The following is a 13,164-nucleotide window of genomic DNA, read 5'->3' as shown; positions in this document are numbered from 1 at the left end:
AAACCATGACACGAGAAATATGTGACAAATCCACAAGCTTCAGTAACCGACTCGATCAACTGGAAGAAAGAGTATCAGCAATTGAGGATCAAATGAATGAAATGAAGCGAGAAGAGAAACCAAAAGGAAAAAGAAGAAAAAGAAATGAATAAAGCCTGCAAGAAGTATGGGATTATGTAAAAAGACCAAATCTACGTCTGATTGGGGTGCCTGAAAGTGAGGGGGAAAATGGAACCAACTTGGAAAACACTCTTCAGAATATCATCCAGGAGAACTTCCCCAACCTAGTAGGGCAGGCCAACATTCAAATTCAGGAAATACAGAGAACACCACAAAGATACTCCTCGAGAAGAGCAACTCCAAGACACATAATTGCCAGATTCACCAAAGTTGAAATAAAGGAAAAAATCTTAAGGGCAGCCAGAGAGAAAGGTCGGGTTACCCACAAAGGGAAGCCCATCAGACTAACAGCAGATCTCTCGGCGGAAACTCTACAAGCCAGAAGAGAGTGGGGGACAATATTCAACATTCTTAAAGAAAAGAATTTTCAACCCAGAATTTCATATCCAGCCAAACTAAATTTCATAAGAGAAGGAGAAATAAAATCCTTTACAGATAAGCAAATGCTTAGAGATTTTGTCACCACCAGGCCTGCCTTACAAGAGACCCTGAAGGAAGCCCTAAATATGGAAAGGAACAATTGGTACCAGCCATTGCAAAAACATGCCAAAAAGTAAAGACCATCGATGCTAGGAAGAAACTGCATCAACTAACAAGCAAAATAACCAGTTAATATCATAATGGCAGGAGCAAGTTCACACATAACAATATTAACCTTAAATGTTAATGGACTAAATGCTCCAATTAAAAGACACAGACTGGCAAACTGGATAAAGAGTCAAGACCCATCAGTCTGCTGTATTCAGGAGACCCATCTCACATGCAGAGACATACATAGGCTCAAAATAAAGGGATGGAGGAAGATCTACCAAGCAAATGGAGAACAAAAAAAAGCAGGGGTTTGCAATCCTAGTCTCTGATAAAATAGACTTTAAACCATCAAAGATCAAAAGAGACAAAGAAGGCCATTACATAATGGTAAAGGGATCAATTCAACAGGAAGAGCTAACTATCCTAAATATATATGCACCCAATACAGGAGCACCCAAATCCATAAAGCAAGTCCTTAGAGACTTACAAAGAGACTTAGACTCCCATACAATAATAATGGGAGACTTCAACACTCCACTGTCAACATTAGACAGATCAACGAGACAGAAAGTTAACAAGGATATCCAGGAATTGAACTCATCTCTGCACCAAGCAGAACTAATAGACATCTATAGAACTCTCCACCCCAAATCAACAGAATACACATTCTTCTCAGCACCACATCGCACTTATTCCAAAATTGACCACATAATTGGAAGTAAAGCACTCCTCAGCAAATGTACAAGAACAGAAATTATAACAAACTGTCTCTCAGACCACAGTGCAATCAAACTAGAACTCAGGACTAAGAAACTCAATCAAATCCGCTCAACTACATGGAAACTGAACAACCTGCTCCTGAATGACTACTGGGTACATAACGAAATGAAAGCAGAAATAAAGATGTTCTTTGAAACCAATGAGAACAAAGATACAACATACCAGAATCTCTGGGACACATTTAAAGCAGTGTGTAGAGGGAAATTTATAGCACTAAATGCCCACAAGAGAAAGCTGGAAAGATCTAAAATTGACACTCTAACATCACAATTAAAAGAACTGGAGAAGCAAGAGCAAACACATTCAAAAGCTAGCAGAAGGCAAGAAATAACTAAGATCAGAGCAGAACTGAAGGAGATAGAGACACAAAAAACCCTCCAAAAAAAATCAATGAATCCAGGAGTTGGTTTTTTGAAAAGATCAACAAAATTGACAGACCGCTAGCAAGACTAATAAAGAAGAAAAGAGAGAAGAATCAAATAGATGCAATAAAAAATGATAAAGGGGATATCACCACCGACCCCACAGAAATACAAACTACCATCAGAGAATACTATAAACACCTCTATGCAAATCAACTAGAAAATCTAGAAGAAATGGATAATTTCCTGGACACTTACACTCTTCCAAGACTAAACCAGGAAGAATTTGAATCCCTGAATAGACCTATAGTAGGCTCTGAAATTGAGGCAATCATTAATAGCCTACCAACCAAAAAAAGTCCAGGACCAGATGGATTCACAGCTGAATTCTACCAGAGGTACAAGGAGGAGCTGGTACCATTCCTTCTGAAACTATTCCAATCAATTGAAAAAGAGGGAATCCTCCCTAACTCATTTTATGAGGCCAACATCATCCTGATACCAAAGCCTGGCAGAGACACAACGAAAAAAGAAAATTTTAGACCAATATCCCTGATGAACATTGATGCAAAAATCCTCAATAAAATACTGGCAAAACGGATTCAGCAGCACATCAAAAAGCTTATCCACCATGATCAAGTGGGCTTCATCCCTGGGATGCAAGGCTGGTTCAACATTCGCAAATCAATAAACGTAATCCAGCATATAAACAGAACCAAAGACAAGAACCACATGATTATCTCAATAGATGCAGAAAAGGCTTTTGACAAAATTCAACAGCCCTTCATGCTAAAAACGCTCAATCAATTCGGTATTGATGGAACGTACCTCAAAATAATAAGAGCTATTTATGACAAACCCACAGCCAATATCATACTGAATGGGCAAAAACTGGAAAAATTCCCTCTGAAAACTGGCACAAGACAGGGATGCCCTCTCTCACCACTCCTATTCAACATAGTGTTGGAAGTTCTGGCTAGGGCAATCAGGCAAGAGAAAGAAATAAAGCGTATCCAGTTAGGAAAAGAAGAAGTCAAATTGTCCCTGTTTGCAGATGACATGATTGTATATTTAGAAAACCCCATTGTCTCAGCCCAAAATCTCCTTAAGCTGATATGCAACTTCAGCAAAGTCTCAGGATACAAAATTAATGTGCAAAAATCACAAGCATTCTTATACACCAGTAACAGACAAACAGAGAGCCAAATCATAAATGAACTTCCATTCATAATTGCTTCAAAGAGAATAAAATACCTAGGAATCCAACTGACAAGGGATGTAAAGGACCTCTTCAAGGAGAACTACAAACCACTGCTCAGTGAAATCAAAGAGGACACAAACAAATGGAAGAACATACCATGCTCATGGATAGGAAGAATCAATATCGTGAAAATGGCCATACTGCCCAAGGTTATTTCTAGATTCAATGCCATCCTCATCAAGCTACCAATGAGTTTCTTCACAGAATTGGAAAAAACGGCTTTAAAGTTCATATGGAACCAAAAAAGAGCCCGCATTGCCAAGACAATCCTAAGTCAAAAGGACAAAGCTGGAGGCATCACGCTACCTGACTTCAAACTATACTACAAGGCTACAGTAACCAAAACAGCATGGTACTGGTACCAAAACAGAGATATAGACCAATGGAACAGAACAGAGTCCTTGGAAATAATACCACACATCTACAGCCATCTGATCTTTGACAAACCTGAGAGAAACAAGAAATGGGGAAAGGACTCCCTACTTAATAAATGGTGCTGGGAAAATTGGCTAGCCATAAGTAGAAAGCTGAAAGTGGATCCTTTCCTTACTCCTTATACGAAAATTAATTCAAGATGGATTAGAGACTTAAATGTTAGACCTAATACCATAAAACCCCTAGAAGAAAATCTAGGTAGTACCATTCAGGACATAGGCATGGGCAAGGACTTCATGTCTAAAACACCAAAAGCAACGGCAACAAAAGCCAAAATTGACAAATGGGATCTAATTAAACTAAAGAGCTTCTGCACAGCAAAAGAAACTACCATCAGAGTGAACAGGCAACCTACAGAATGGGAGAAAATTTTTGCAATCTACTCATTTGACAAAGGGCTGATATCCAGAATCTACAAAGAACTCAAACAAATTTACAAGAAAAAAACAACCCCATCAAAATGTGGGCAAAGGATATGAACAGACATTTCTCAAAAGAAGACATTCATACAGCCAACAGACATGTGAAAAAATGCTCATCATCACTGGCCATCAGAGAAATGCAAATCAAAACCACAATGAGATACCATCTCACACCAGTTAGAATGGCAATCATTAAAAAGTCAGGAAACAACAGGTGCTGGAGAGGATGTGGAGAAATAGGAACACTTTTACACTGTTGGTGGGATTGTAAACTAGTTCAACCATTATGGAAAACAGTATGGCGATTCCTCAAGGATCTAGGTCTAGATGTACCATATGACCCAGCCATCCCACTACTGGGTATATACCTAAAGGATTATAAATCATGCTGCTATAAAGACACATGCACACATATGTTTATTGCGGCACTATTCACAATAGCAAAGACTTGGAATCAACCCAAATGTCCATCTGTGACAGACTGGATTAAGAAAATGTGGCACATATAGACCATGGAGTATTATGCAGCCATAAAAAATGATGAGTTTGTGTCCTTTGTAGGGACATGGATGCAGCTGGAAACCATCATTCTTAGCAAACTATCACAAGAGGAGAATACCAAACACCACATGTTCTCACTCATAGGTGGGAACTGAATAATGACATCACTTGGACTCGGGAAGGGGAACATCACACATCGGGACCTATCATGGGGAGGGGAGAGGGGGGACGATTTGCATTGTACCTGATATAAATGATGAATTGATGGGTGCTGACGAGTTGATGGGTGCAGCACACCAACATGGCACAAGTATACATATGTAACAAACCTGCACGTTATTCACATGTACCCCAGAACTTAAATAAAAATAAAAAATTAAAAAAAAAAAAAAAAAAGCACAAGTAGAGCCGATCACTTTGACAGCGAGTCTTTCTTTAGTATAAGCTCCATTGTGGGTTAGCTTCTCCAAACCTCATCTCCATGGAGAAGTTAATTGTTTCATAGACGAGAGAAAGAAAATGTGCAAACTGTTCTCACACAAAAAGACCTTTCACATTAGGAATCAGTGGCTAAAAACACCTTGATTGCCCAAAGTTGTCAGTTATTTTAAGGTAGTATGTAACAACCTGAAAGGGTGCAAAAAGGTAAACTGATATTATTTTGTCTAACTTTAACCACTGTACTAGTTCAGTTAAAAAATACAAATTTTTTCTGAAAGGGGAAAAAAATACCAAAGAATTTTAATACTGAATCCCACAGGGACTTCAGGTCAGTTGTCCATAACTATTGTACCATGTCAGTGAATCCTGCAAATACACCTTTTTTTTTTTATTTTTTATTTTTTTTTATTTTTTGAGACGGAGTCTCGCTCTGTCGCCTGGGCTGGAGTGCAGTGGCCGGTTCTCAGCTCACTGCAAGCTCCGCCTCCCGGGTTTATGCCATTCTCCTGCCTCAGCCTCCGAGTAGCTGGGACTACAGGCGCCCGCCACCTCGCCCGGCTAGTTTTTTGTATTCTTTAGTAGAGACGGGGTTTCACCGTGTTAGCCAGGATGGTCTCAATCTCCTGACCTCGTGATCCGCCCGTCTCGGCCTCCCAAAGTGCTGGGATTACAGGCTTGAGCCACCGCGCCCGGCCGCAAATACACCTTTAAGTTTTATTTCTACAGCAACTACGAAAGAGTTTTACCACTGAAGTTAAGCAGCACCTGTATCCACCATCCTTTAGTTAACTGATAACCTTGGGAGGTCAGGCTGAATTTGGGGGAAGAAAATTTTTAAAACTTGATGTTAACCAAACTTACCAAAACCTAATAATTACTGACAGCATTCTAGACACACCAATTTTATCCCTCTACCATCCAACTCTTGTATCTTAAACTGGGGGTTTCTGCTTACAGAATGCGGGTTGTAGTGGTTATCAGACCTCCCTGGCTGGTCTATTCAAGCTGATCACATTCCAAAATTAACTACAGAAACTCTCACTTGGACCAACACTCTTAAATGGAGTGTGGGTGGGTAAAGGAGGGGGGCCTGGAAAATTCAAGTCATTCACAAGATGTCAAGATGAGTTATCTACCCACAAAGAGTGCCTTTTATGGGGAAATTGCATTGTTGCTCCACAAGCTGCAGCTGCCATGTTATCTCAGTCACACTACAGGGAGCACATTCAGGAATGTTAGCACACAAGACATAGACGGAAAGACTAAGTCTGGTGGTCTGAAACTGATTCTAATATTGAAAAGAGGGTAAGAGAGTGTGGCAAGATCACACTATCTGGCGTTAACAGCCTGTAGTATTAACTATTCCATAGTTAGTGAGCAAGAATTAAGAATGCATGTTGAATTTGCAGAACCATTTCTTTCAGGGAAAGAAGCCGGCTATTCCTCTAGATGACTCAAATGGCCCTTAGCTCCTTTTCAACAAGTCACTTTTGGATGGTTATCTGTACCACAAAGGCCGCTAAACACTTTTTCTAATAATAGACCTTTAGTAACAGTGTGATAGCATTTTATGTAAATTTTAATTGTTCAAAATTTAAGTAGTGTACACAAAAATACCTCAGTGAAATCACATTTTGAGCACAACTTGAAATACAAATTTTCTCAAAATTTCAAAATACATCAAAAATATATCTCACCACTTCAAATCTGTATGTCAGAACTGTAAGCATGTTTATTCTGTAGCCACAGGGCTAGATCCTATTAGCTGGCAAGAAGAAATACCCACCTCCCTTTGTTAGCATGGTGGCATTTATCAGCACAGCTGTGAGGGAGTTTGGAGAGCTCCATGCTGTGATTTTAACATTCAGTTTCATCATAATTTCAAATGTTTCAAAAGCCTTATATAATCTAGTCATTCATTAAGGAGGGGTACTAGTACTGAGTAATGTACCTGGAATTCACAGATTTAGAATTCATGGCTAAAATGCTATGAATGGGGTAGGTGAGGACACATCCACAGTAAGTCACACTGATAAAGGAGAAGACAGCACTCTGTAAAATACCGAAGTCATGTTGTGAAAATTTTTTTAAAGAGTTTAAAAAGCACATCATTGAAATCTGAAAAATAAACTGGCATCAGGGATACACAGACTGTGAGTCAACATGTAGTTTAGCTAAGGCATGAAGGAATTTTTGAGGATTTAAAAGGATGGTGAACAGAGTTGGTGACAAGAATTCATTGAGAGATCTTTTCCTCTAGCACAGAGTGGGACTTCAATTAAGGACAAAGAGGTAGTGAGTATGTGCACATTCTGAAGGTAACAGATGTGGGTTAGGACAGTTAGTCCCTCCAGGGTTTGGTAAGACACATCTCAATACCCCACCCTCCTCTACCTCCATGCACACCTTCCATAGAAAGTACCATAGGGAGGAAGAGGGCAAAGGAGGCCATCTGCACAGTGTGAGTTATCAGCCACGCTGGGGAGACCATGGCATCTCCCTCCCCTTTTGTGGGTAAGATAGAAGACTGGGTACCCCAACCTCCACTCTAAGGTCAAACAAGAGGAACAGGAGAATCACTCATAAAAACTCTGGGTATCAGTAAGAAGTGAATCTTTGATGTGCCCCTTGTTTGGACACCTGCCTAGGTAGAAAAGGAGAAGGAAGATGGAACCAGGTGGCTGGTTACACTGCCAGGAGCAAGAACTGGAAGGATTAAAGTGGGGGTGGCTCTGGCATATACATCCCTGGGGAGGTTCCCTTTGACCAGAGGACCTGCACACATGTTCCACCAGAAACCCAGCATGTGGATCCTTGCTGTTAAGGGTGAAGATGGACAGTCACTGCTGGCGAGGGAAGCAGGAGCAGTCACAGGAAAGGGCAACAACAGACAGATCACACCCCTAAACCCCTCTCCATGATAAATGGGCAGAGACGGGGGAGGAAAGAGCCAAAGTTTCCCTCCCAATCCCAAGTTATTAAATGAAAGCTTAGCCTTGACATGGAGTGAGATGGAAATTTCCAACTAGAATATGATGAGTTGCTTTTGGTTTATTTTTTAAGTTTTTAATAAGAAAGGAGGACCAGGAAATTACAATACCTGCCCGAGATATTATCTCTACAGGTGCAGAGAGATTCAGAAGGGCACATGTGAGATTAGTAATTGCAGAAAGATAAAACTGTTTCATGACTGTTATTCCATGGAATTAATATTATTCAATAAACCAGTCACATTAGTGTTCGCTGTGTTTAAATAATATGATTAAAAGAAAAAGAATGCTTACCTATTTACAGATTTATGCACCTCTCTGCTAACTTACTTATTGAAAATTCATTTTGCATTGTAAGCATGTCAGATTTGAAAAGTATTCAGAAACATGTACTTTAATGAAATATAATACCTGCTACCCTCATATAGTCACCCTGGGCAGAGGGTTCAGCTGCTGGTCATGAGGATGCCCTCAGGGGCTTATTGAAGCATAGTCTAGTTACAACTATTATGTTTCAAAATAGTTTTTTAAAGGCATCTAATTGTGTGCTAATAAGTATGTAAAAGATGGATATAGTAGATTCATAGTCAATTTAATCACAGAGATTTTATTTGCAAAGCCATCTGGAAATTAGCATGAATATACAAAACAATACTACCTGAGTGGTGACCCTGAACACGTTGCCCAAATTGTCCAACAATTCTGTTACTAATAGCACAACTGCACTTACATTATCAACAAGAATAGCCAACCAATTGAATTTAGGTTCAAAGTTAAATGACGAACAAGAGAGAAATCATTAAGATAAATACTGTGCCCAAAGAACAGCAAAATTCAGGGAACTGCAGTGTGAAGAGACACACATTCCAAAGAAAACGGCATAAAAAATATCTAGAGAAAAATTTTTCCAAGAAAAAAAAGTGGAGAAAACTCCACAATTATATAGCACAAGCTTGAGTTTCAAAATAATCTGTAATACACAGTCAACTCTAGGAGCGTCCAGCTATGTCAGCCACAACAACTGTAAGATCTTAGTGAACAGGAACGATTGAGTAGGTCTAAATGAAAGACAACATTCTCTTAAAGTTTATAGGAAGTAGTGCTTTGGAATTTGTACAAAGTTTGTCTCTGATCTGAGCTCTTGGATTACACACGATAATATCTGTTTTGATTTGCTTTAAATATTGACGTGGAAATCAGCAAAAAGGTGATGCATTATTTTTGCACAGATAGATAGGGGAAAATTCGAGGGTTAATTCAGGATGATCCTGAAATTATACAAATCTAACTTGGACAGCACTGAAGATCAGCCCAATGTCATAATTATGAAGGTGACTCTGGAGGGAGGAGTAAGAAGGTACCAGCCATGATCTCATTCCAAGTGACCCTTTCTCCCCTAGGAAAGCTGCTAACCAGGCAATGGATACCTGAGCTCTTGTCCCAGAATTCTGGGGGATTTGGCGACAGTGTTTCTTTCCATCAACTTCTTTCAGCACTGGAAGCCTTACACATTTAATATCGTTCCTCTTTACTGAGCACCAGACAGTTATTCTTCCTACTCCCTTCTGCACAGCCTCTGACATCCCTCTGATGCTGCATTAAAAATTTTAACTGCAGATTTTCTAGTTCCTGGCCCATGTGACATGACAGGTAGCATCTGACAATGATAGAGACACTATGACTTTCCTCCGCTAACACAGTATAATACGAGACTTTCAAAAAAATATTACCTGTTTAGGCTGAGCTCCTTTTGAGAGAATGTCAAGTAAATCAGCAGAAGAGATGAAATAGAAGCGAGGAAAGGCTATGCGCTTGGTTTCCAAGTACTCAGTGAGAGCTTTTTCACAAAGAGAAAGCCTATATGAATGAAAAATCTTTTTAAGCATATCTTGTCCATTCAGTCATTAAAACCTCAGCAAAACAAAACTCAAGTCCTGTCCATTCATTACAGTAAACTTACTGTTTAACAGGTAGCTTACTTCCTTTTTTTTGACACCATCATCTATCTTGCTTATGACTAATATACAAGTTATGCCAAGTAGAAGAGGACTATGCCAAATACACACACACACACACACACACACACACACACACACACACACACACACACACATTCCATTAGTTGCGGCTAAATATGAATTAGACTTAGGATTACGTTATTCATTGCTTTTCTGAATGACACTCCTAAGCAGCAGTGGAGAAGACCAGGTTGCCATCCTTCAACCTGAGAGCAAAATGCGCTAGTAAGATGAAATTGGTTTACAGTCTTCTTTTCCCCCACTGGATGTCTACAAAACACAAGTCACTTCCCTCCTGTCAGGTATTCAGAGGAGTCATAAGATCCAGAATTGGTTCCACTTTATTGCCCTTAGCAGAGCAGAAATGATCCAGAGGCAGAGCCCCGAAGCCCCAAAGAGCATCACTCAACTGAAATAATTAATTTTGCCCTTTTCCTTACCGAAAAAACTTTCAGACTCTAAAACTGCTTTGTTTATGTAATATTAAATTTTATCTAGGTCTTTCCTTACCTTGCAATAAAAAAAGGATCGCAGTTCTACAACCCATCATTTTAGTAGCAGATCTGACCATTTTTAATCAAAAGCCAGAATTAAATGTGAAAATTACTTTACAAATGGCCCTTGGGACAATGATTTCAAAAGTGCTACTGTGCTGCCTCAGGATGATTTCTAATCAAATGAAACTGTACAGAAACTAAAGGACTACATTAACAGAGTGCAATCCCAGTTCCTGGCACACAGTAGGTGCTCAATCAATATTTACAGGATAGTTTGATGAAAGAATTGATCAATCAACCATGTCAATTCTCTTGATAAGAAGATATACTAGCATAATACTCCTTTCAGAAAACAAATATTTTTGGATTTATTTACATTAACTTACTATATATATGTTTCATGTAATATGTACGAGACAACTAGCCAATTATAAGCAAAATTACAAAATTATTTACAAGAGGTTGCACCTCCATAACACAGTATTAAACACTATTAGGTATGTGAAAGAGACTTCATAAAATTACAGTAAATTGATCATCTTCGATAGCTTTATTCTTACCTGGACTGTAAATCTTTAAGTTTTTCATAGAGATTAGGTCTGCACGTTGCTTCTAACACATTTTCTACTTTGGCTGTCTTGAACATTAACTCCTGTATGAAAGTGCAATACGGAGCCGTGGATATTAGAACAATCTTTTCTAAACTTTTAAACGTTTCGAGAATTAAAAAATGAAGAACAAAGAATGAAGAGGCAAGGTTAAAGATACTTCTAAGAATGTCTGACACCACATCTGTTTACTTTTGCTTTTCAACTCTTAGATGAAGATCAAAAGCATGTACAAGCACACCGTTTTTATCAAAATAAACGTGAGAAGCTCTGTCACCACTTTAGGCCCACAGAGAATTTTTCTCTTCTAAATCAAATGAAAAAGAATAAAGGAAGGCAAAAGGAGAAAGGGAATGGAGAATGGGAAGAGGAAAGAGAAGAGAAAGGGAGACAGGTAGGAGGAGTGGGGGGGGGGAGGAGAGGGAGAGAAAAAGGGAGAAAGGGAGAGAAAAAGGGAGAAAGGGAGAGAGAGAGAGAGAATGAGAGAGCGCCCAGAATCTTAAAAAGCACACCTACATATAAAAATGAGAGAGACCTAAACAATCTATTTTTTCTTCCTCAAAAGTGAAATGAATTAAAATTTATGTGTGACTTCTACTTTAGGTAGAAAGAAAAAACATTTAATCTCAATTTTTATGAGAAATAGTCATTATCCTTTGCTAGAAATCTCTCCAATCAATTATCATTATGTGCACCATGCCACGTGCTTTCTATGGCTTTTACAGAAAAGAAAAACCGAAACTAGTAGTATTATTTTCTACCTGTTGTCTTTTCTCACTCTTTTACCTCTGAGGATGAATCTGTTTACCTTTATTACCACAAGGGTCGGCAATCTATGGTACCTGGGACAAATATGGCCTGATGTTTGTTTTGCTTGACCTAGAAGCTAAAAATGGTTTTTACATTTATTTTGGAGACAGGGTCTCATTCTGTCACCTGGGCTGGAGTGCAGTGCTGCAGTCATAGCTCACTGTAACCTCAAACTACCTTGGCTCAAGTGATCCTCCCACCTCAGCCTCCCGAGTAGCTAGACAAGTGTGGGCCACCTTGCCCAGCTAATTATTACAAAGTTTTTAGTAGAGAAGGGGTCTCACTATATTGTCTAGGCTTGTCTCGAACTCCTAGCCTCAAGTCATCCTCCCACCTTGGACTCCCAAAAGGCTGGGATTATAGGTGTGAGCCACCAAGCCTAGCCTACATTTTTAAATCACTGAAAAAAATAACCAGCCAGGTGCGGTGGCTCACGCCTGTAACCCCAGCACTTTGGGAGGCCGAGGTGGGCGGATCACAAGGTCAGGAGTTTGAGACCAGCCTGGCCAATATGGTGAAACCCCACCTCTACTAAAAACACAAAAATTAGCCAGAAGTGGCGGCGGACGCCTGTAGTCCCAGCTACTCAGGAGGCTGACGCAGGAGAATCGCTTGAACCAGGGAGGCAGAGGTTGTAGTGAGCTGAGATCGGGACACTGCACTCCAGCCTGGGAGACGGAGCAAGACTCTGCCTCAAAATAAACAAATAAATAAATAAATAAAAATAAAAATAAAAAACAGTATATTTTGTGACACATGAAAACTATGTGAAATTCAAATTTCAGTGTCTACAAGTAAATCTTTATTGGCATATAACCATATCCATTTGTTTATATATTACCCATGTCTTCTTTCATGTTATAATAGCAGTATTCAGAAGGTGTTACAGAGGCTGCATGATCCACACAGCCTGAAATATTTATTACCTGACCCTTTGCAGGAAAAGTATCCTGACTCCTGCTTACTCATGCAAAAATATATCAATTTTTATAAATATGATGCTCCAAATCATGTTTCTTTACAAAACTTTGCTAGAATAGCATACAACCTGTCTTTGACAAACCTTAAATTCAGCATCCACCCCATCAAATCTTCTAGCATCTTTCACAAGCTGGATTCGAATATCTTCTGAACAGACAAAAATGCTTTCCAGGTGAGACCAAGTTCGCTGGACTTCCATCCAAGTGAAAATGACCGAGTCTGCTATGTTTAATTTATTTTGCCAGCTTAACATTTGCTCAATGAAATATTCTACATACTTGCTTTGAAGAAGAGTCTGCAACTGAACCTAAAATAAAGGTGAAGAATTTTAAATAGTAGCTAAATTT

At 39.3% G+C, this 13,164-nt stretch overlaps 1 protein-coding gene across 1 annotated transcript in view; it reads right to left on the bottom strand.

Annotated features, from left to right (window-relative positions):
* Window positions 1–13,164, bottom strand: part of DNAH11 (dynein axonemal heavy chain 11) — a 417,881-nt gene that overhangs the window by 306,108 nt on the left and 98,609 nt on the right. Inside the window, exons 26-28 of the mRNA XM_030932862.1 lie at window positions 12,900–13,124; window positions 10,979–11,070; window positions 9,634–9,760 (exon numbers count right to left, since the gene is read on the bottom strand). Of these exons, the coding sequence (XP_030788722.1) occupies window positions 9,634–9,760; window positions 10,979–11,070; window positions 12,900–13,124 (444 nt within the window). The remainder of the gene's footprint in view (window positions 1–9,633; window positions 9,761–10,978; window positions 11,071–12,899; window positions 13,125–13,164) is intronic.

Source organism: Rhinopithecus roxellana, chromosome 6, assembly GCF_007565055.1.
Source record: "Rhinopithecus roxellana isolate Shanxi Qingling chromosome 6, ASM756505v1, whole genome shotgun sequence".
Taxonomy (NCBI): domain Eukaryota; kingdom Metazoa; phylum Chordata; class Mammalia; order Primates; family Cercopithecidae; genus Rhinopithecus; species Rhinopithecus roxellana.
The sequence above is the reverse complement of the archived record's forward strand: the minus strand, read 5'-3'. Positions and strand labels throughout refer to the sequence as shown.